General features: G+C 39.1%; 1 protein-coding gene across 2 annotated transcripts in view; it reads left to right on the top strand.

Moving 5' to 3' along the window:
• The window catches only part of fam49a (family with sequence similarity 49 member A), a 37,697-nt gene that overhangs the window by 8,687 nt on the left and 4,053 nt on the right, over positions 1-24,957 (top strand). The window contains exons 2-8 of one of the 2 annotated variants that reach the window (XM_038726800.1): positions 14,699-14,754; positions 20,485-20,564; positions 22,558-22,679; positions 22,965-23,070; positions 24,172-24,308; positions 24,401-24,478; positions 24,629-24,745. In XM_038726800.1, the coding sequence (XP_038582728.1) occupies positions 20,492-20,564; positions 22,558-22,679; positions 22,965-23,070; positions 24,172-24,308; positions 24,401-24,478; positions 24,629-24,745 (633 nt within the window). In that variant the 5' untranslated portion in view covers positions 14,699-14,754; positions 20,485-20,491. Of the gene's footprint in view, positions 1-14,698; positions 14,755-20,080; positions 20,161-20,484; positions 20,565-22,557; positions 22,680-22,964; positions 23,071-24,171; positions 24,309-24,400; positions 24,479-24,628; positions 24,746-24,957 lie in introns of both variants that reach the window. The other variant, XM_038726801.1, reaches the window with a different exon arrangement.

Here is a 24,957-nt window from a genome sequence, read left to right as displayed (position 1 = left end):
GTTTAATTGTAAGCTGTTATCTAATCACCCATGAACACACAAATTGACAGGTTTGAATGGGTACAAACTGGCCAAAGAACAGTTTGGAGTGTTAAAACGGGTTATTGAAATGTCCCGGCTTCCATTATTATTGTAATCAAACATCCAGTCAAGCAACAAAGTGAATGTGAAAACAAACAAAAACAAAAAATATAAAGTTTAATGTGTACATGTATGTAACGTTTTGGCACAGTTGGAAAAAACAAAGCTGTTTTTTTTTCCTTTTAATTTGAAAAGTCAACACTAAATGGAAGTTAATGGGCCATATTTCTGTTCAAAACATTGCATTAAGGCCAATAAATAAACTAAATGCACTATGTCAGGCAGGTCATCTTAAGCACCTTGTGCTGTCTAAAGTATGGTTGGTGAAGTATGGCTCCTATGACACTCATCATTTGACCTGGCCTGACTTAGCAATACTCCAGTAAGTCCTACAGGCAGCTGTAACCTGAGGAGCATGTTTTAGTTAATAGTCAACAATGGCGCACTGCTAAAGGTCCTTGAGAGGAACAACCACTTCTGTATGTTACCCCTAAAATCCACTGACTCCGGCTACGGCGTGTTGGGGCTGCGCCGCGGTTGCCAGGGCTAATCGTGACCATTATAGTCAATGCTTGTGAGTCCACCAGATGCAGCCACAGCGCGTCCCAGAAGCGGCTCTCTGCTCCGCAGAGAATAGGTAGCAGGTCTGTTTTGCACAGTGTCTCAGCAGCACCGAGTGGCTCGAACCAAGCAGGAAGTCGGACACAGAACAGCATAGAGAATCCTGTCAATTTTCAAAATAAAACACCCTATGGAGTAAAACAACAATAAACACTGTTAAAACAGACACAAAAGGAAATTAATTTAACTACGTAGTCTGCTTAATCATAGTAGAAGCACAAAACGCAAACACTGATTACTAAATCAACAAAATCTAAACATGTCACAAAATCAGGCAGGCAAAATGCTCTGATTCTGAAATGCTCCTTGTGGGAAATGCAGCCTAAAGTTGACGGAACGAAACAGAGTCACATAGAGCTGTGAAGAAGGAAGTAGAAGCACAAAAAGGACAAATTAATAACAAGTAAATAATGTGGAGTAGGTTGCACGCTCTGTTGCTGAAATGGTTGTGAGACGCAGTGGACTTTAATGCCAGGCTATGGATACATTGCCGGAGTCGGTGGATTCCTGGCTTTAGCCTCTAATCAGATCATATTAGGAAATTCCTTTTGAATATGTTTGTTGATTAAGGCATACTGCGCAGAAGGCTGCATAGCAAATGCTTTGTGACAAACATATACACCGTAACACCTCCAACAAAGAGAGGAGGGAAATACTGACTTAATACAGAGTTCTGAGGCATGTTGGCTTTATTGACAGATGTCTCACAGTCATTAGTTGTGGTTGCTAGTTGCTTACAAATTATATTATATTATCTTTCCTAAGAGTGGGATTTTGTTGCTCTATAATGGTGGCAAACAGTAAACATAACTTTTTTGTGAACTGGATACTGTAATTGCTTCATTCCATAATTATTTAGTCATTTTTCACTAGATACTGAGCTACATTGGCAAAGAATCAGATTTGGAGATCTTGTAATGACAAAGTGGCTGGTAGATAAAATCCCAGACACAGTCAAAATGGCATTTGGCTGGTGGTCATTTTCTTCCGTCTGGGATTTACTGTGTTTGAACAGCACTACAACACTGCCTTTTTAACTTTTTTATTTATTTTTTATTGGCAGTTCTTTGTTCCTCAACATGAACAACACAGTAGGCTCTGACCCAGACTGGGAACATGATATCAAACCTGAAAAGACTGTCTTTTCTGTTTCTTTATGTACAAGGTTCAGTGTTTTATAAGCGTCACTGTTTGAAATATGTGCGCCACAATACCAAAGAGGAACTCTTTCTCCTTATTATATTTGACCTTTTTAAATGCCTATGTTTGACAGTGTTGAAGGCTCAGGATTCATAGTCACCCGAGTAACAGGAAACAAACTGAACCAGATTCCTTAAACTGGCAATCAGGTTCAGCTAGCTTGGAGTTTATCAAGTAGAGAGAAAAGGCATCCGCATTTCCTGTCTAATAATTGTTTTTGTGTGTGTTGAATCATACGTATATAGAGACTAGAGCCCTACCAATATGGGATTTTTAAGTCCGATACCAATTTTGATATTTGAGGATTTTAATAGCAATATATCGGCCGATATTTTTCCCCCTCTTTTTTTTTTTTTTAAGAAACGCACTACATAAACAAAGATTATCCCTAACACTTGTTATGTTGATACCTCACCAAGATACCATGACATAATGCAGTATAAAAAGAAACTGTTATTTTTAGAAATAGTACTTAAGTACAATACAAAAGTACAATAAAACATATTAAAGTTTTGATAAATCAGTCAAATGTATAAAACTACAGAAAACATTTTGAAAATGTGATTAGTTATAAATTACTAGTACTACTACTAATTGACATTAAATTAGTGTATGTATTGTGGGGGCCAGCAAAACAAACTATCTAAATAGAGATGGAGCGATAGAGCCAGAAGTGTGTTAAGAAATTATCTATCTATGATACAGTGACAGAGGAAACTGTGCCCTTGAATTAATCTAATACTACATGACTGCCTACAAGTAGGACTTGCAATTATCTGTTAGATACTTGTATAGCTCACGTTTATTCACAAGTTTCCTTCCCTTTCCCTTTAATCATTTCTGACCCGCTGACTGTAACTAGAGACACTGTGTAATTGCTCTTTAATGTTAAACTCCTCCAAACACGGCATTAGCTTTGTGGCTAATTTAAGAACAGGCAGCGTTATCTGCTGTTGGCTATGTTAGAAAATATTTAGAAGTAATAAATTAGAGAGAAATGACAGAACCGGTCACTAGAACTACCAAACTGTTTCAGAAATAAATCTACAATCACACTGTGAACATTTTGGTTTCATATACCCCTAAAAAATCAATACGTGCGAACCAGTAAAATGATTTACGAGCACAATGTGCCAGTAACTACAACCTACCATAATCCTGCCCGCCGTGCACCCCCGCCCCGAGTACCAGGCAGGCAGGACGTGACACAAAGCTGGTTTCAATCATATGAGAGTTGTTGAAACTCTGGCAGGAAAAAAGCCAGCTACTAGTCACCGGAGCACCGGGAGAGATTCCGGTGGGCGGGTCGCTCGGAGGCCGATTGAGCAGCTCGTTTCAAAACAAAGACAGAGATGTCGGCAGCTGGACTGTTGAGACAGAAGACAGTAGAGAGAAGATAAGGAGGTTGTGTGTTTAGCTAGCTGGCTATTTAGCTATATCAGGTACATTTTGTTGAAACATGTTATACTTTTCTTAAAATCGATGTGCTCATCAATTTCACTTTTAGTCAACTGACCAATCACAGCCTGGATGGGGCGGGACATAAAAAAAAGTTGTACGTGCTAAAGTAAACTTTCAAATGTTATTGATGAGATAGTAGCATTAACAAATTAAGAGACAAATGTAGGCCATTTTTCTTGCACAAGGAATTAATGAATGAAAACATGAAACTACTGTTTGTCCAACTGGAATAAATACTATACTAGTGGTGAGCTATATAGTAACCTGTACTATTACATAAAATGACAATGCATATAATAAAATTAAATTATTAATATTTTAACATAACAGTATACTATTAATAAATTGAACTTTTTATCTATATATAAAATAAATTCTAATACTCATTTAAAGTAGTTTCTCTGGAAAGATGCAGATTTCCACTGCACAGGTGTGCCAGTATGTGCTCCTAGCCTTGTGCTGAGAGCAACACGTTCCCCTTATTCTGTTTTACATCTGGTTTACTAAAGTTATTGATATACTATTCTGTAGTCTTGTTTACGTTAGGTGTGGGTTGTGTGGGTGCTGTTGGTGTATCGTTAATCCGTCCCTGGTTCAAAAACTGATGAGTGTCCAGATACAAGGGTCTTCACTTCTGTAGTCCTCTAATGGTTTCACACCATAGTTGAACACAAAGAGAAGGAGCACACATAGCATAAATAAGTATATAATGAATAGTTTGTTAAACTCTGTATTACTTGAACATTTTTCACTGTGCTCATAAATTTTTTCATTAAGGAGCACATGTGCTCCTTGAAAAAGGTTAGTGTAGAGCCCTGCCAACTAACATTAAACACACTGCAGTGAGCCTGGAGAGGGAAGTGAAAAACAGGAGGGTTAGCAAGTCTGGTCTCCAAAAAGGAAAAGTTATGAGGGCTATTTTTATTATTATATAAATCATGTAATTGACGTGACAAAAGACCAATTCACCTGGAACACTGAGTATGAGAGCTACCAGGAGCTCACCATAACTCGGGTAGACTGCGGTCAACTGATGTTTCGACTCTGTTTCTTTTTTTTAAATAGTCATATATCAGCTGTTACACGATAAATTCGCTAAGCTGCCTGTCAGCTCGCACTGGTCTGTTAAAGTGGATCTAACGTTACTATAAAGTCTTAATATGTGTGCACTCCAAATTTAGGTGCCGAACATTCAGTGCATCCCTAGTGAAGGGGAACTTTACTGGTTAAACTACAAAAACGGTAATAATGAGGTCACAATGTGATTTTTGCAGTTACACATTTGAAGAATTTGTATCGTCTAGGGCAGGGCTCCAGACTAACTTTTTTGACCTCCGTCCCGGAACCATCCTGAAGTTAATGTAAAGCGTCCCAAAATCAAAATGTTTCTTTACTTTTTTGTCTTCTATAGTTGTTAGTTGACATAATAAATGATTCTAAATTGATAAAATAAATAATAATTCAAACTAAAAGATTTATAAACAAAACGGAAAAGTTATCTGTTGGGGCACCTTTTTACCTCGATGACAAATTTATTGTGAATTTTTCAGCATTTAATAAGGCGATTAATAAAGTATCTATCTATACAGCTCTACCTGCATGAGAGTAAAGACACTTAACACACTTTTTAGCACCTCCTCAGCCTGCTTGGTTTTCTTTTTAGTTTTCTTTTTTTCACGTACAGAGAGTGAATAGACGGATGCATTTCCTGTCTATCTGAATGTCAGTTGATGAAAGAAAGGTTTTAGTAGTGTGTAATCTAACATTTTCCTGTTCTTTTATTTGTTGTTGTTTTGAGTGTTGTAGGCATCAGTGTCAGGGTTGTACAGGGTTTCCCGTAGGGCTTTTTCACAGAAGTTTGGACCATTAGCTACTCGCCAAAATGTATCTTCTGCGATTCCAGCCCAGAGCTTTGGTCAAAGAGAGCTTCTGTGGACCTTTGCTAAAAATATACCTACCACCCCGTGCAGTGGGTGCTGGGAAAATAGGAAATGTTTTTTTTTGTTGTTTTTTTTTTTTGCACCAAAATCATTTCATTTTACAGTGTACAGACAGAACGTGAAAATGTTATCTATAATTTACAGCACTCGTTCTGTTGCTCTTGCCCTCCTCACATAAGGGCCCTTTATTCTCAGTCCACTAACCCCCCCTCAGTCCCATGCGCCTGCACACACTGTCAAATGAATGGATCTTATTGGTTGGTGATGTCCCGGTTTCCCCTTCAACCTCCCTAAAATCAACAAACCCGGAGCTCACTGGGCTGTTATGAATCCATCATCCAGTCATCAGCTGTTGCCATGCAGAATGGAAGAAAGATGCTCCGGAGTTGTCACGAACACACACATTCATTTACTCATGGGAGGGTTTCTGTCTTCCAGTCCATTGAACCGTCATTGAGGGTTAACCCTTGTTTGAACCCTTAGGGGGTGTCTGCAGGAGGCAGATCGTCCTGAGCCAGATGTGTCTCCCTTCTCCCCCAGTCACTACCTCACTCCATCCTTTGCTTTTCACACTGCAGCAGGGAACAGGCTTTTGCCATCAAAGACATGTCACCACATTGACCACATACACACAGCTATCTACTTGCCTGAAAGAGAGCCAACGGTGATCTCACCTGGGACTTCGGCTTGCTCTTTACTACCACAGAAATTTGCACGCCATCTCCCTTTGCGTGACCCGGAGCAATGTTGGAAATACATGTTTTCTAGTGGTGGAGATGATGCTCATTCACGTAAATAATTGATTTACAGGTTCAATCCTAGGTGTCTAAACATCAACAGCTGTCACGCTATACAGGTTTTGTACCAGGGTCTCCTGTCCTCAGTATGTAATGGAGCAGTAACCGCTGATTTGACTCAGAATGGTAATTTAAGTGTGGTCATTTTACATTAAACAAACAATCATTTTCACAAAATTATAACTAAACCTGTATTAGATGTACACAAGGCTAAATTATTAAAGTAAGATTGATAAGCTCTGACGTTAACGGTTGCATACACAAACGTTTGTTTCACTATCCCTGTGGGAACAACTCATTGACATATTACATTTACTTCATCACCTTCACTTTCTGTTTTTAACGGCTATTGTAAATACTTGTGAATTGTAAAAGGATGCCTAGTAAAAAGCTTTAATTTGAAGTAGGTGTGTTGTATTTGCAATAACTAAACTGCAGTTCTGAGTGGTGTCGAGGAGAAAACTTAGTTTGCTTAGTTTGTTCCTGTAATGTTACCTGATTGTTGATTGAGATTAGTGATTGCTTGGTCAAGATTCAAAGGAAAAACAAAAGCAATGATAATAAGCTCAAAAATGTCACCCGATAGTTGTTGGATTATACAAGACCCGAAGGTTATGTTTTCTCTAACCCTCTTCACTAATGAATGCCTGTCATACTTGTAGCCCAGGCTTAATTTGAATTACGGCTAATTTTGATTTCGTAGGCTTAAATGTAGAATTAAGAAAACAATGGGTAGTGATCCAAAGTGGGTCACGGCCTGTTCCTCCCCCTCAGGATAAGAAAATATTTGAACTGGCTGCAAACGAGAGACTGCAGTTCAGCAGAATGAATCTCTACACTGTAAAAGTCAAGAACCACTGTTGTTTGGTTGCATTGTATTTCCACTCTGGTGTGACGGTTTTGGTGCTGTATTTTGTTGCAGCAGGTTTTGTGAGTAGAGTTGTGTGGACAGAGTCACTTCAGCTGTCGACCTTGACAAATGCTCTCTGACTACTCTTTGTATCTCTGTGCTTGTCACTCGCCCATCACAGCAAGCAAAAATACACAGAATGGTACTTTACTGAATTTGTCATTTTACACTGACATATGATGACTGTTGTGGAAGTATGTAAAACCTTATATATAATTAGATATAATTCAATAGCCCTGCAGTAAAAACCAGTTTGTTGGTGCTTACTTGTTGTTCATCAAGGCCAGTTTGTAGTTTTGTTAAGCACATTGTAATGACCGTTGTAATCAGCGTTTCCTTTCCTGTGTCAGGCATACATCTGCATGATCTTTGACAGTTTTCCAGGTATGGCACTGCATTATGTTTATGACTCATGCACCAGCAATTCTGGTGGTTACTGTACTGTAATCACAGCTACAAAGATAGCTACATAGGTGAGTCATTTCCGGTTGAATAGCATTTATGATTAAAAGTGAGCTTCAGCAGATGCTTGACAGTCTATTTTATTTGAGTGCATTTTCATTTTCATGTCAGCAGCTTACAGGATATATTGGAAGACAACTCAAAGCATAATAAATGTAATTTGTATTGGTAAGAAAACTACACTTGAGTGTGTGTTGGACAAATTTACATTAGATTATAATATTTGCTTACTGATTTATTAAGTACTCAGTGGTTTGAGGCAAATTTGGGCATGTAAGCACAGCTGATATAAGAGCCAGATAAAGGGGACCTGTGAATGTTTACTATTATGGTCCATTTAACCCAGTGAAGTGTGGGAAAGTCTTTTGTTGTCTTGTGTAAACTTTGGCTACAGACCATTGGACTGGGACATTCGCTGGGCACTGTCACAGTCAAGTAGTGTTTGTCTGTTCATGTAGCACACATTAATGCCCTCAAAGAGATACCGTTTAGTTTTTCATTCACAGAGGTGGAAGATGGTTTTTTTTTTTTTCTTTGTTACTTATGGATCGCATTTAAAAGCAGTGCTAGTGTGTGAAAGTTTTTTTTCACTGCTGTTTTGTTTTACTCTACTTTAGCTGTTCTACTTTCTCCAGTCACAGTTCATTCCCTACAGCAACATGGAAGCACTGTCATAATAATGATGCTCTTTTTCTTTAGGTTTTTAGGTTTTGTTTGGATGTACAATTCCTTTTCTCAGAGATATATATATTTTTTTTTTTCTGCCGTTTCCCTCGGGATAATTTCTGGCGTTTTCTTCTCATCTTCATCACGTTCCTGCAGTCTGTCACTCTTCCTCTCTCTACCCAGTAGGTTTGACATCCTCCTTGCCAGGCATTCAACCAGAAGTGACAGCAGCTTTCATCAAACACCTTCCCTTTTTCTAAACCGTAAAACTTTGAAGAACAAAGTGTATATGTGCATGCCGTGTCCCCTCCGGGTTTCTACTCAGTCATATTCATGTGCTTCCCCTGTTTTAACAGACGTCTGTGCTGTCACCATGGAAACAAGATAGCCGGAGTCGGGTCAAGTAGCCTTGTGACTGAAAGGTCATAATCTTGAATTCGAGACCAGACAGGTAACATCTGTCTGGAGGAAATGCGTCAGAAACACTTCTCCATCTGAAACTGCCATCAAGACAAAACATGCTGCACAGTGTGTTATGCAAAATGACAGACTAAGAAAAGTAGATTTTTTTTTAAATTTCAGATTATTAAAATACTTTTAAAATTATAGAAAGATGCCAGAGTTAGATCCTTTGGAGCCTCGCTGCGAAATTGATGAAAACCGACCGAAATGTAATGTTTGTACACCTGTCGATATGCATACAACACACGTCACACCAAATATTGATCTGATTTTAGATTGTTCTTCTGTTCATGAACTTTGCATTTTGTTTTCGTTTTTTTGCATGTATATTTTTGAAAGCATTCCTACTTTACAGCATTTTTCCCACACCTGCAAACTTTTGCACAGTACTGTATATATGTGTGTGTACAGGGTTTTTCCTGAATTTTTGGCATGAAAATCTCAAGCACCGAAATGCTATGAAAAAATAGCATTACAGATCTTCAATTTATCCATAAATAGCAATTACTCAAATAAATATTGAGCAGCAGAACATAAACTTATGATTATTGACACGTTTGCCCTTAGCGTTAACAAATGAGAGACTAAACACCGTGTGGAGCATTTTTCTTGCACATCAATTAAATGAATAAAAACAATCCACAAAAATAAAACTGCTGTGTTTTACAGCTGGAATTAATATTATAGTCATGGTAAGCTATATAGTAGCCTACACTATGATCTGAAAGTATAATAAATCCACTAATATTTTACCCTAATCAAAGCTTAATGAGGTTCCATCTCCTTTAATGAGTTTGCAAAGTGAAAAAGCCCAAAGTCCACCCCAAAGGGAGTTCTCATCCACTCACCCACAGAAAACTCTGCTCTGAACTGCCTGAAATCAGCCTGTGTGTAGTCCAGCCCCTTCACTTTCATCCCTGTGATGTCACTGGGATGAAAAGCTAAATGCGCCTCATATAACGCTCGCCAAGCGGCTACTCCAACACGCCCTCAAAAACACAGGTGGAAAAACACTGAGCTGCAGCACACACCTCTCCTCTCCCTTCCAAACACTAGCTACCCTCCAGGCAGTCAATGGACATAAAGTTGTTACTGTGATTTAGAGACTCAGTTAAAACTTTACGGATGAAAGATACATTTGTTACAGATTAATAACTCACCACTCTGAAACTCTTGCTCCAGTCCATGTTGCCAAGCTGGTCGGCAACATGTAGCCTACAGCTGAATCGAAGCTGTTTACGGGCTTCTCGCTCTCTCTCTGCTTCTGATTGGCTAGTAGTCCCTAGGAACTGCGCATGTGCAACTCCCAACAAAGATTTAGATACAAGATGTTTCACTCCATAGCTAAAACGAAGCCTTCAACACGGGGTGAAAAGAGGAGCTGCACCAATATGCAGTAAGTTCATTTAAACCATGTGAACCTGTTCTGGTACAACCCCTAAATAGGATTTTGAACCTGAAAATGAGCATAATACCACCTCTTTAATCACAGAGGTATAATATCAGAAAACTGTTTTATTTGTGAATCAGTTTAACTAAGAAGCTGTTTAAATGTTACAAATACTGTATAAACTATAGACTAGGCAGACTATTCAAATCAAATGTCACCTGTAAATATAATCAAATGGCCAGAAGTCACAAGAAAATGCATAGATTTCAGTCATAAGGTAATTCATTGCCTTACGTGTACCGATCATGCTTACTGTTGTGCAGTCACCCCCCAAAGGCCCATTCTGAGTCAGGAAAAACCGTGTGTATTTATTTATTTATTTATTTATTTATTTATTTTTTATGAAAAACCTTCAACAGGAAAACAGACTAAGACCTGGGGATGGGGATCGTTAATTTTTATTGTTATTCATACCATTATTGAGACTGCTTAATGATCCGAGTCTTGACAGTTATTCGGTAAGACGACTGTAGGATACTGTAGGATTATAATTTAATATTTTAAATACAACTAAATGTTTCTAGAACAGCAACATTAATGTTTATGAAAAGTCAATATCTGACATCACAATACTGAGTGAGTGATGTTTAATAAGAATGAAGAATACAGACATCAGTCAGCATCTTCCTCTTCCTCCTATCTGCGGTTCTCTTATTCACTGCCTGTAAGTAATGTTAACTGGTAGAAGGAGGAGCAGCTGGTTTGTCTCAGCCAGCAGCTGAGTTTACAACAATGTGCCACATTTTAAGACTAAAGACAGCCCTCTATTTAGCTTGTTTGTTACATTTGGCTAATGCCAAGCTAACGTTAGCTCTGCTTGTATAAAACAAACCGGATGAGAGACTGTGGACAGAGCAGTTTAAACTAACCCTTTCTACATGTTTACCTTACACACAGGTGTGTGTGTGTGTGTGTGTGTGTGTGTGTGTGTGAGCTGACAGAGAGGAGCAGAGGCTGCAGCCTGATGATCAATATTCCCGGGCTCATTTTTAATATATCGCGTTTTGGTGCCATCAATAAATAAACATTAGTTTTCTTTTTCATCGCATTTCAAGTTAAGCCAGATTTGACGCTCTAGACAACGTTGCATTATAAGACCCTTTAGTTTCAATAGCAATATCGATAAGCTCGGACCTTATTGATTTTCGGGTTTTGAGAAAGTTTGGAACGGGGTCCTTTTAGAACCGGGTATTGATCTCCATCCCTAGTGAGACCTCTTTTAGGCTGTGTCCTGTCTAAACAAGTTAACATGTACAGACGCACAAACAAATGAAAATATAAAAAGTATTTAAAACGTAAAAAACTTGCTTACTAAAGCCGTTTTTCCATTACCAGTAGCAGCTCAACTCGCCTCTACTCGACTCGGTTTGGCCGCGCTCCGTTTTCCATTGCAGATAGTACCCCTCAATGTAGCTGGTCGTCATAGCGACCCCACACACAACGACCGCAATGTAATGTTCAATGCGACACATACACCAGTGACCCACACACAACTGTTGAGCTAAGTTAAAACCTAAAATGTTTCAACATTACTCCAAATATAAAGACAGAGCGGTATGAAAACCTTCTAGCTGTGTTTTCCGCTGCCGTTGTTGCTGCAGTAGTCTCTGTGACAGTTGGACCAGAGCGCTCTGAGTGGGCGGTTGGCCGGCCTTGCGAGCTCCTCCCGCGGGTTGGCGTAGGCTTCCCCCGCCGCCACTTGCGAAGCTCTTCAACTATGAAAACTTTCAAGCACATTTTTGTTACGCCATCAATTTTCATAAAACTGTCACATCATCTCAGCTCGCTTGGAACCTCAACGAAAAAAAGTACCTAGTAGCAGCTACAGGTACAACTCTTCCCCAATGGAAAACCAGAAAAAGGAGAGTAGTGTCGAGGCGAGTCGAGCTGGTACCATGCAGTGGAAAAGGGGCTTAAGACCAAGAAGTACATTCCAAGGGAAACGATTGTAAACCACATCATAATGCTTCTGCATAACATTTCTAAATTGGGTAAATGTCACCAGAGTGTTTAACTTGAGTTTGGTCTGCAGTTTGCTCCAGAACTACGGAGGAGCAGCAATAGAAGACATCACTGTGTCATCAGCATAAAAATGGAATTTACAGTATCTGAAACTGTAACATATTTATATAAAGTGAAAACAAAAGTGGACCAATTATTGAGCCCTGTGGCAACTCTTTACGTATGTTTAATTGCTCGGACTTCATGCCGTCCACACAAATGGCTTGAGTTTTATGTTTAAGATAGTCATAGAACCATCGGCAGACATCTGCGTCCAGTCCTATAGATGATAGCTTACTCACGAGGATAGCATAGTCAACAGTCAACAAGTGTACAAACAACGCAGCACAATGCTTTACATCATCACGGTCAGGCAGGGGAGGCCAGAGATGATGTTCATTATCGATCTATCATCACCTCCCTTATGCAATGGCAGGACATATGCTGTTTTCCACACCTTAGGTATATTTCCTGTGCTTAATGTTAAGTTGAAGATGTGTGTCACTGGACCAGCAAGGAGGGGTGTCGCACACTTGACTTAAGTAAGAAGGGGTCTAAGCTGTTGGCGGCAGTGGATTTAAAAAAAGGAAAAAAGGAACTTTTGCACTTAGAGCAGCTAGGACCTCTTCTTGTGCAAATGGCTGAAAACACAAATCAGACTTACCATTTTTGCGGGAGGCTAATGGTTGTGGAGGAGACAAAATAGACAGGATGATATACCATCATATTGTCTAATAACGCACAATGGGGCCTATATTATTGTTATTATTAATATTATTATTATGTGTGTTATTCCTGTGGGTCACTGGAAAATTCCATTGCGGCGCTCAATCAGTGTTTCCTGAAAAACATGTTTATTTTTTAGGAGTCTCCCTCTTCCCGGTCTATCTCCACCCCCTGCTGGGATGATTGACAGATTTACTGACTGACCGAATACAAAACTGCCAGATTCATCTGCTCACTGCCGGGCTAAATGCGTGGCTAGTATACTGAAAGGGATAACTAACTAACTAATGGATGGATGACTGATAGGCTAAAGGCTATTTTTATTTTTTTGATCTGAAATGTCTGCAGGCAGATTTTTATTTTTTTTTTAAATAGAGTTCCTGAGTAATTGAATTAATCAAATGCAGTGTCCTTGTGTAAATGAGTTGACTGCCTGGTGACATGTGTCTGGATGGCTGGAAAACAGAAAATCTAGCTATGTGTTGTTGAGAGAGGAAGTAGAGAAGTGAAAGGAAGGAAGAAAGAAAGCAAAAAGGGGAGGAAAGGAGAGAAAGAGATTATGTGGATAAAGAAGCTCACCAGCAGAGAAAGAGAGAAGTTGATGTATAATGGGTGAAGTGGGTGTGATGGTGGAGTGTCTGCTCTCATCAGTGCTCAGTCTGTGCTGTCCACATGGTGTTTTGGCAGGAGGTTGTGTGTCTAAGAGGTCCAGTAGGGAACATGAGGAGGGGGGGGGGGGGGTGAGAGAGAGAGAGATGTTGAGGTGAAGTCTGCTCATGTGTCAGACCACGGGGAGTCACTGCACACTATGCCCTTTTAAGGAGAGTGACTAGTGTCCATGTGGGGCCTCCATCCATCCATCCATCCATCCATCCACAGCATCCCACCTCTTTTTCTCTCGCTCTGTTGCTGTGCAGGTTCTCCAGAGAAGGGATGGGGCTCAACACAGACGGATGAGGACTATTTACTGTGACAGATGGGACTGTCTCAGTCTCCATCTTCAGTCTTCTCACTTCATAGTTTGTACTGCTGATGTTATCCAAATAAGAAAAGAGGCTTCGTAGCATTTTTTTTTAAGTGCAGATGATTGCATCTGAAGCAGATTATTACAGAATTTGTATTTTTGTGTAGTAAACACTGTGGAGAATGAACACACATTAAGATGTATGAACAATGCTTCCTATTGCCCTTAATGGCCAGTACTTGTGTATATGGGTGAGTTTATTCTTTGTGCCTATATGCTACGCTTTATGGGCTATCAAGTACAGTGTTTGTTTTCAAATTAAGACAGCTTCCAGTTTCAAAAAGACAGGGAACAAAATCTAAAGAAAGTAGATCAAGGTTCATTTTTTTAAAATAAATAAAATGTTGTAACTTTTACTCAACCATATAGTTAAAAGATATGAATGATGACCTTCAGATAATGCTGTGCTTCCTCATAGTTAATAAGTGTCACATTGGATGTGCACCACCATCATTTTTGACAAAATGTGACGTTGCCATCTCTCTATTCATTTTCTGCTTTCACCCTGGAGGGAGTTACAGTACAGTGCATCACGGTGACCATTAGCAGCCGCAGCTTGTCACAGGACATTTAATACTCCAGTGAACATGCAGCTGACAGAGCCTTAATCAGCTTTATTTGGGATATAACAAGAGTGTAGATTTCACTGTTAAATAATTCAGTGGTGTTTTGTGATGGGGAAGGATTGTATTTGTTTGCTGAATGCTTGTGTCAGGCAAAAAGGGGAAGTTGGTTAATGTGGATAGTTGATACTGTACCTGTCCAACACCATATGGGCGCAGACACACGCACATTTTTAAAACCTGCTCTTTGTGACTGTTGGTGCTTCCAGTAGCATTTATTTCCATTCAGGGCATATTGATTTTAACACAAATTTCTTCTTTTCTCTTCTTTCAGAGACAAAGAGAAAGCGGATGATATAGACAGCAACCCGAGGGCCTCCACCAGAGAAGGTACATGACTGTCACGCTCAAGCACATGCACAAATACACATGTTTTTGAGCTAGTGTAGTCATGTTTGAGTAATACCACACTCTGCTGCTGCCACTGAGGCACATCAGCCCAGCAACAATGCTGTGGTTTAGATGATTATAGCAGGATTAGCCTGCACTTGTTGTATTAAACCTCAAATGCTGTTGAACTGTTTGTCCTCAGGGCTGTTAAAGAGAAATACTTAACCTTCAATTGGTATGTTTGCAGAAGGAAAGGGAAAGGTTCCAAAACTTCGTATGTCAGATGCCCAAAAGACATCATAACACTGTTTGACTAACAAATGCCATCTGAAGAGACTGTTCACTTCGCCATATTCCAGCAAAAATCAGAAAGGTCATCACATTCTTTAAATGTCTCCATTTCTAGTGAGCAAAATGGTTGTGAAATTAAGCAACATTCAAGCAGTTTCCAAAATCTTGTATTCAATAAAAACTACTGATGTCACTGAAAGGCTTCTGCTACCAACCTGTCAGTGACACATGGCCAAACACAAAGATTAAACGTGATTCTGCAAATTTAAAAGCTTTTCTTAAGGACGTGAATCTGTCTCTTGGCATAAAGCATTTTTATATAACTGAAAAGGGCTGTGAACTAAAATACCATGTTGCACTGGTAAATTAAATTAAAATGATCATGAGCATGCCAAATAAAGCATAAATAAGCACTTCTCCAGGGAGGTTAAAAATATATTGGCTAACTATTTCAAGAGATTAAAATGTGCTTTTAAGGAAACTTTAGAGACAGTGAAAGTAACTTTAAGAGCAGCTGTTGCTATTTTCTGTTGGTAAGGAGAATAAACTTTTGGCTATGGTTTCTTTGCAAAGAAATGTTCATTAAAGGTGCCCTGTGGAGTTGTCTTGTAAACAAACAAAACTTCTGTTCTATTACATCCCTGAGGTCCAACAGACATGTTGAGTGCATTTCCTTCCTCAATTAACAGTTTCAAATTGTTTTTTTGTTTTTAATCAATTAATTAATCATGATTTGTTTACATCCATGTTTGCTAACTTGTGTTTTTCTTCTTTACTGCCTTTGTTTGCACATTGTTATTTTCTTTGGGGTAGAACAGCTTGAAACCTCAGTTATGCCAACACTGCTCCGTAGCAGTACCAGCAGTCAAAACTTCAACAAGGGTACCTTTAATCAAGGACTTTTGCGAGAATTGAAATAAATCATATATTTGATCATTTGGATGCCTCTCTCTCCCTGTTGTGGGTTGTAGGTAAATAGCACAAATTCTGATATTATGTGCTGATAGATGTGAAGGTACTCTTGACATCTGATAATTGTACTTTTCAAACTTTTTTTCCGCTTACCAATTAAAAGACAAATATTAAACCTTATACAAAATGCTAAATTTCATTCACCACTCTACAAATCATTTGGTTTGTGTGTTGGCAACAAAGGTTGTTTCAGACACTCGGCAGGGAAGGCAATTTAAACGTGGCTCTCATTTTGGTGCTTCAAATGCATGGAGTTTGCTTTAATTATAAAGCACAAATAGCCGTGAGACTGCTGCATGGTTTGGCAAGTACTTTTTGAAGCAGGAGGAAAGTTTAAATTGAGGACAGTGGTGCTGCTGGGGGAGTTTCTGTCAGTCTCTGAGGAAGACTTGTGACACTACACAAGAATATTGGAAAGGCAAGTCAATGATCAAGACAGACAAGTTTACTGGGAAATATAAGGTCCCCTAGTCACACAAATCTGTTTCAATACCATTTGGACATCTGAGGGATTTTATTTTTTATTTTAGCAAATGCATTTGTTTATGCTTGTTCGGGGAGTTTTTTTCTCTGCGACAGAGAGGTTACTATAGCTTTTTTTTGTTTTTTTAAAATTTTAGCGAGACTTCTTATAAATGGCATCATTAAGGGAAATATCTCTTCTCAGATATGTACTTCTTTAAATAGTTTGTAGTTGCAACCTCAGCACATTCTGCACAAAAATATTCCTTTTATATGGAATGCCATATTTGTTAATTCAACCCACGTCAGCTGATGGTAAATACTATGGGAAAGAGGAAAGTCAAAGTTTCCGCACTTTAAGTGCAGGCTATATAGATAAGTGGTTGTGAAAGAGGAACCGAGCAGGCCTGGAAAATTCCCTGTGTACTTTTTACAGTGAAGTTTCATGTAACACTGAACAGATTTTTTTTTTTTTAATTTTGACGGACAAAATTGTCCCCAATATGTTACTGCAGCCGGTTTGTGGCTTTCGGCTGAAACCATCTAATGCACAGATTCTGTGCCCACTAATCATTTTGACACCAAAATATGTGAAAATAGGGCCCAGGTTGAATTCCATACCAGATGTATTATGATCTATTAAAGTTAGGAACTATACGAGTTGAATACTTGCCTGTTTTAGTCATCTTCGCCACCATCTTGACTGTAAGGCAGCCAGGAGGGACAACTCTGGAAAGAAAGAAAGAAACCTGAGACTAAACTATACAAAAACACTTTATTAAAAACATTGCATACATCTATATAAGATAACTTGCACTATGGGGGGGAAAAAAAACCTTTCTCCCATTTATTCCACTACTCTCATGCATAATGCTGGACACAGCACTCCCTGCACTCCCTGTTCTCCACCCTCATGCCCCAGACACACCTGATCTACACTCTTGTAGTTGTCTGTGGTTTGCACTTTTGTACCTCTCAGCTGCACTAAAATCACTGTTATTCAGATGTATGTGTTGACCAGCTGCTGTATTGCCAGCGGCATGCATATAAGATTTTAGGATGTAGCTTGCACAAAAGTGATGGCAGTGGCAATTTGTTTCATCCTGTTGTATCCCACTATAATCAATGGTGTTATGTTGATACAGGTCAGGATATTGCTTTGTCATCTTTCATTTTCTGAAGTTGCATCTTGTCAGTGGAAGAGTTAGAAACCTTATTTCGAATTGCCTTTATTAAATCTGGATACAGATATCACACACGTTTTGGTCAAGTCAAAACTAGCGCTGCTCTGAATTACTGCTTTCTCCATGAAACGTAGCCTCAACTTACAAGAATACAATCCAGTGTAACACTCCTTCGTGTCAATAAACTAGTTGGCTCGCTAGCTATAGTAAAATGCCAACACACACACCTCTGACTCAAAGCAATAAATGTGTTCTCTGGAGGTTGTTTAAAAAGAAATTCTGGTGTTGTGTAGGAAATGACTAATTAATGATATCCAGTAGTGTAACAATACACGAGAGATTTTCTTTAAGGCATCTTTTACAGTCTTTAAAATCTGATGGGTTTTTTTCTCTGACACACTTTTTACAATAAAGGAAAAGGCATGTAAAACCAAAAATTGTATTACCTTTCACTGGACCTTTTATTGCCATATGGTCTGTGGTCTCTCTAAAAAAGAAACGGTCCCTTTTTAGATGTTGCTGAGAATGATAGTGTCCCTGATAGTACTGGCTGTCTGTGTTAGTGGCTAAAGGATACCTGAGGGGAGTACTGCAGCATGTGTACCAGCATGTCACCTTTTACAGTACAGCTTTATTCCCTAGTCAGTGAAATGTAAATGTGAACCAGCACTGCCACCTTCTGGTACAACCATGTGTCTAAACACCAGATTTAATCATGGCTGCATGAAATTGTTAAACAGACTCATAATAAAATTAATAATTTCTCCAGAATCACGGCTGTTACTGTAGGAACTGTTTTGCAGACTGTTTCATCTGGATTGTCTTGTGTATGAATTTGAGGAGTGCAAGAAGAGGAATAAATATCATGATTGAAAATAGTCGACAGCTTGCTGGAGGCTGTGCAGAGAAATGCAGTGTGATTATCATGTGCACACTGCAGCACAGTGTCTCTTTTGTTGTCACTTCACACTATAACTTCTAAAAATCTAGAAAAGTTGGATCTGTATGTGTGAGAGAACCTCTACACTCTAAACAGATGTTTTTTTTAAAAGACTTAAGTCTTTTTTAGAGTGTGTCTGCCTTTTAATATTTTCAATTGACCTTCAGATAATAACATTTGTTTCCCATCCAACATGAATGTTATATCTGGTTATACCTTTTGAATCCAGCAATGTTCCTATTAACATCTCCATGATGTACTGTGGCGTTCTCCCCTTTACTGTAATCATGGCCTCCTATTATGCTACTGTAAGTTTAAGGCCTGCTGTGATTACAGAGTTTGTGACCACCCTCCATGGCTGAGGAGGTAGACTTTTCCCTGGAAATTGCTACCTACCCACTGCCTTTTGCCTCCAGTAAAACTTTTATGGAGTGTAACTGCCATTTAGGACTACCTCCCTGTGTTTGGCCACGTATAGAAAGGCTTGAATCCAAAACAGCAGAGAAATTGATTCAGAACCTCAGAGGTTTAGTCCAACGAAGGTGGGAGGAAATTTTGCCTTCTCAGCCTCTTTACTTACTAGGAAACACAAACATGCACAATGTGAAGGCGTTGTGAATTCCACTTGTAAAATAAACATCTGAAATGACAAAAATCTAACTGTCTTATGGATAAAATTCTTGCCATGCTCATCGCCAAATGAAGGAAAACATGAATTGTGTAGTACCAAAAGTTCACTTTTTAGCTTCTCTGCCCCTTAGACTATTAGCTTGTTTAAAATAATTTTTAGTTTCAGGAAAACTGTTGTTAAATGTTAGAGTGAATGAAGCACTGCTTTGACTTGCATATAGAAATTTTACAAGGCTTTTAACATTTAACTTTTGTGCAAAGTAAATGCACATAATGGGTTCCCTATCCACGCTCCATTTTTACACTGGGTCTCAGTTGAATTCTGTTTCAGTGAATCAATCTCAGCATACTTGCAGACATTTCCATCTAAAATGCAAAACAAACTGCAAATGAAAGCATTGTGGTTGAAAAGAGAACCGTGTCGTATTTTTCTTCCTCCTTGTTACAATGATTTTAGGTGGCCAATCACAGACTGCTACCAAGCAAAACAATTGAAATGCTAGTGAAGAATGTAGTGACAGTTTAATGCTTTGGCTTGCTGCAATAAATGTCTGAATGTGTGGTCAGAAATAATCACACATAATAAGCATCCAGATTAGCTACCGGGCTGGAATAATAACTTAATTTGAAAATGAATCAGTCGGAATAAATGGAAAGAACCTCTGGTGGATAAGAGTCATATTTGGGTGGGTGCTGAACATATTTTCAACTTGCTTGAAGTTATTGTGAATGTCTCTGTTATGTCAAGTACACAGTTAACTACACATTTAATGTATCTTTTATAAAATATATGTATTCATGTTCATTTTTTTATGTCTGTTTTTCACTGCTGTATTTTGACCATCAGGTTTGCTGGAATGGGTAACCTGCTAAAAGTCCTAACAAGGGAAATAGAGAACTATCCACACTTTTTCCTGGACTTTGAAAGTAAGTCTGGCAGAGGAGTGGAACAAAGGGAGAAAAGATGGATGGAGAAAGAGAGATCTGGGGAGGGGGTGAAGGTGTAACCCGCTCGGCTGTTTCCTTTCTGTCAGCAGGTCTCTGCTCCAGATGACGAAGCCCTGAAGGAGTCTGCTTATGCTCCTCTCAGTTTCTCCTTCGCTTTTCCCCCCTCCTTTTTCTTTACTCAGTCATGACCTGCTGCTCCTTCCGCTCCGATCTGCCATTTCTCTCATCTTTGTTACTTATTGACGGCATTTTAACATCACACATACTTCCTTTCTCTTTCTCTTTCTTTTTTCTCTCTTGCAGAAACCAAATGGGGAATCTGTTAAAAGTGCTCACTTGCACAGAGCTTGAACAGGGGCCAAATTTTTTCCTTGACTTTGAAAGTGAGCGCAGCTTTTGCATGTCCTTCTGCAAGGCCAACCCTCCTCTACATCCCTAATTCATTTTTCCTTTAACCTCTCTTTCGCTGCTTGAACTGGTCAGGGGTCAGCCTATTCAGATATTGAATATTCAACCCTTCCCCCCTTTTGAATTTATTATAGTTCATGATTGATTTCAGTATGGCTTTAAGATCCATTCACTCCATGCCAAGTTGAAGAAGAATGGAGCTGACCCTTGACCTTTGCTGTCTGCTTTTACTAACTTGTCTGCATGCATGCCCCTGTATGTATATTTATAATAAGATACTTGTATGATATATTTGATCATTACTGACATTATCAGGTAGATTTATATTGTTTATTAAACAGTGTTTTCTCTGCATTTAGCCATGTTTCTCTTCCTGCATAATCCTATTATCTGTACTTATTTTATTATATAAACAATATTTGTTCTGTAGATGAATGCTGTTAAGCTAGAAAACATTCCTCCACATCCCATCACTGCAGTAAAATATTAAATCAACTTCATTACTGCTCTGCCTCTTAATGTTATTAGCTTAGATTAGCTCATTTTTAAAACAAATACATCCACTTTTGGCCTTTTTCTAAAACTTCCTACTAAAAAAAAAAAACACAATACGCCTCCACAGTGTCATTTCAGCCACTCTCTCAATGTAGCCAACCTCGGGCTTTGTTTATTCAGCAAAGAGGAAATGATGGGAGTGGAAGGGTTTTGAAATGCAAAACAGACCCCAGACAGAGTTTAATGTCACTGATGCTCTATATTTAGAGCTATTCTTCTCTCTGTGGTCTTGATAGCAAAGGTTGTTACCTACGAAGCTTAAGTTTCCTGCAGAAACCTTATTATTATTTATTGTATTTTCGTCCTTACATGGGCTCCCACAGTATTAAAATATATCCTGGACACTGAAGCAAACCAAGCTAATGGGATATCTGTGGGTTCAGCAGAACAATGCAAATAATTTCTGTCCTTATCGAGACAGTCATTGTGTTCCTACTGTAACCATGCAGGAAATAAGAAAGAGACGACTAGGTTTCAACTAGTTCTGCTGTAGAACTCACGTTTATTTCAATATAGATGTCCAAAATATATATATCTATAAATACAATTAATTAATCATTCTTGTGCGGTAAAATTCCATGAATATTGATGCAGACTTTGAAAATGTGTAAATGATTTGCACATTAACATTAACTAGGTTCTACTGTAGCTCCATGTCTATCCAAGGGCTTGCTCCAGCATGCTGTGGATTAGACTGCCCTGCAAGCATGCTTAAAAATATTTCACTCTAGTGGAACACTTACAGTTTTTGCTGCACATACTGTATACCAATATACTAGTCACCCTCCAAATGTTGCTGCCTTGAAATGCACTGACCATTCAGATTTATTTTTATTGTTTTATTTTTTGTGTTGAGAGAGAAACGTGACTTGCAGTAAATGCATCCAGCTCCAGTGTATTTAGTTTCAGAGGTTAAGACACTTAATGGATAGTTGATTATGAAACTGGTGTGGAGCCATTCAGTCTACAGTAGAGTGCTTTCATTCTTTTATAGACAATTCCAGTATAATATATAAATACAAGGCGTCTGGATGTTCATGGCAGCAACATTTGGTGGCTGACTGTTGATGGACTCATCTGTGGATATACTGCATGTGCTAAAAGCTAGAAATGTTTACTGAAGTGAAATAATGCTTTTAGCTTTTGACCCAAACACAATTCATTGTGCTGAATGTTTTTGTACTCATCTTCTAAAAAAAGAGTTAGAAATGAACTTGATGAGTAACTTTTTAGTGACAAAAATACTCAGCACACATGCCCATGTTCCCCCAGTGATTTTTCTATCATCATTAAAAATATTATTGTTATTGATGTGAAAAGGCAGGAATAATATGTTTTGAAATCTGTTTGCATTGACTGTTACATTAGCTTGGCTAATATATATATGTGTGTGTGTGTGTGTGTGTGTGTTAGATGCACAGCCGACAGAAGGAGAGTGTGAGGTGTGGAACCAGGTGAACACTGTCCTCCGGGACTCTGAAAGCATCCTGTCTGGCCTACAGGCGTACAAAGGAGCAGGCCAGGAGATCAGAGATGTAAGGAATACACACACACACACACACACACACACACACACACACACACACACACACACACACACACACACACACACACACACACACACACACACACACACACACACACACACACACACACACACACACACACACACACGAAAACCTGTCTTCATATCTACAAATCCATTTTCTGTTTTATTCTTTCACTACAACACCCAATAATGAAGAACCATACAATACATTATAAACATCTGATGTGTTCTGCTTTTTGTTATGTTATTTTTTATTTTTTGCTCTTTCCAGGCAATTCAAAACCCTAATGACTTCATGCTGCAGGAGCGAGCCTGGGACTCGGTCTGCCCGCTGGTCATCAAACTCAAAAAGTTCTACAGTTTCTCTCTCAGACTAGGTGTGGTCACAGTGTACAACTAGATGTTTTTGTGTATAAGTGGAAGAATTATTTCAATTCTTTTTTGTATAGTTCATATCATAGTCAAAGCTTTTTAATCTTGTTGATTCACTTTCCTGGTTAAATAAAGGTAAAGTAGTATGCATTGAGGGTTTTGACTTCATTCAGGTTGTCTTTAATTATAATTTTCATAGAAGATATACTTTATTTAATCCCCAGATTTTCACTCTGTTATTATGTTAGTATACACACAGGTCTGAAAGACATGCACATGCACAAACACGACCCATAGCAACACATGGAGAGATGTCAGCTGAGATCAGCTCCAGCCCCCGCAACCCTGTACGCAGGATGTGCGGTTGATGATAGATTAATGGAAATATTTTCTTGTAACTTAAGATTTTCTTGCCAAAATTATTATAAATTTTTTTTAAACAGAAACAACTGAAAGCAGACTGTTTGCTCCGCAGTTGCAGAAGATTCAGCGAAAGACAAAAGCACTACTAGAGACGAACAAAGAATAGCAGTGTTGAAGAACCTCACCAGATATTTTTTGCATGGCCAGAGAATAAGGTGGAACTTTAACTGACAGTAACACGGGTACAAAGCGATTATGGCGACGGAAAACAGACTGGGAGTCGTCGCAAAGTAAATAAGGCGACATGCACAGTACAAAATATTTTAATAAAAATACTGTCAGTAGCTTTGTGTTTTTGCTTTACATGACTGATAAGACCCAACCATGATGCCAAACGTGAGCCTCAGATGTCGGCGTCAAGTCCTCGGTTTTCTTTTTTCTGTACTAATACCAGAGTTTAAAAACAAAAACAGGGTCAGCAGCGTTTTCAATTGTCTGTTTTAAGTGTTCGATTCACTGTCTGGATGGCAGGCGTAAATGTAGCAAGAGTGCTGAGTTTTAAAACGAAAACGTGGTAGTGTGGATGTAGCCTTAGTCAACTACAAAATTAAGTCGTTGCTTCTCTTCTGTCAAAAGTGTGCATGCCCAAATACATTCTGAAGTGGAACTGAAAGAGGTTTCAGGTGTAGCAGGGACTTGCAGCAGCTGACATGGGGGGTGTGTGTGTGTGTCTGTGTCTGCAGAGAAGGCTCTGCAGAGTTTGCTGGAGTCCCTGACATGTCCGCCATTCACGCCCACTCAGCACCTGGAGAGGGAGCAGGCGCTGGCCAAACAGTTTGCTGAGATCCTTCACTTCACTCTGCGCTTTGATGAGCTGAAGGTCTGCTGGAAACACTGAGCTATACACGTTTATTCAAAATGGGTGGCTAAATGTATTCTTGTCCAAACTTTGACTGTCTTGTTTTCCTTCAGATGAGAATTCCTGCCATCCAGAATGACTTCAGCTACTACAGAAGAACCATCAGTCGAAACCGGATAAACAACATGAATGTGAGTCATCCAGAAGTTAGTTTAGATCTAAATTAGCTGGCGCCACGCCAACGCTGAATATAGGGGGAGATGATGGTGCATTGGAAAATGGGGGAGAAAAAAAAAACTCTTGACACCTGTTTTTTATCGGTTTGTTTTTTGCACCTACAGTTGGACATTGAGAGTGAAGTCAACAACGAGATGGCCAACAGGATGTCTCTGTTCTACGCCGAAGCTACGCCCATGCTGAAAACACTCAGCAACGCAACCACAAACTTTGTGACTGAGGTGAGAGTGCTTGCACTGAATCACTGTCAACATGGCAAACCAGCCACACGGCAATTGTTTTCTAACTGAACAAATCTCTGACATACTCATTGTGTAAGGGTTGTGCTACATTTGTGGGGAATGCAGCTGACAGGGTTGTTCAATCAAAAACAGCGATTAGAAGAAGGAGTTAATGTGCTTACTACTACTACTAGGTACCTGTCTAACGAATA

The sequence above is a fragment of the Micropterus salmoides genome, unplaced genomic scaffold, assembly GCF_014851395.1.
Source record: "Micropterus salmoides isolate LMB-PRFRI ecotype aquatic unplaced genomic scaffold, ASM1485139v1 Ms_hic_scaffold_18, whole genome shotgun sequence".
NCBI classification, from domain to species: Eukaryota; Metazoa; Chordata; class Actinopteri; order Centrarchiformes; family Centrarchidae; genus Micropterus; species Micropterus salmoides.
This window is presented reverse-complemented; position numbering and strand designations above follow the sequence as displayed.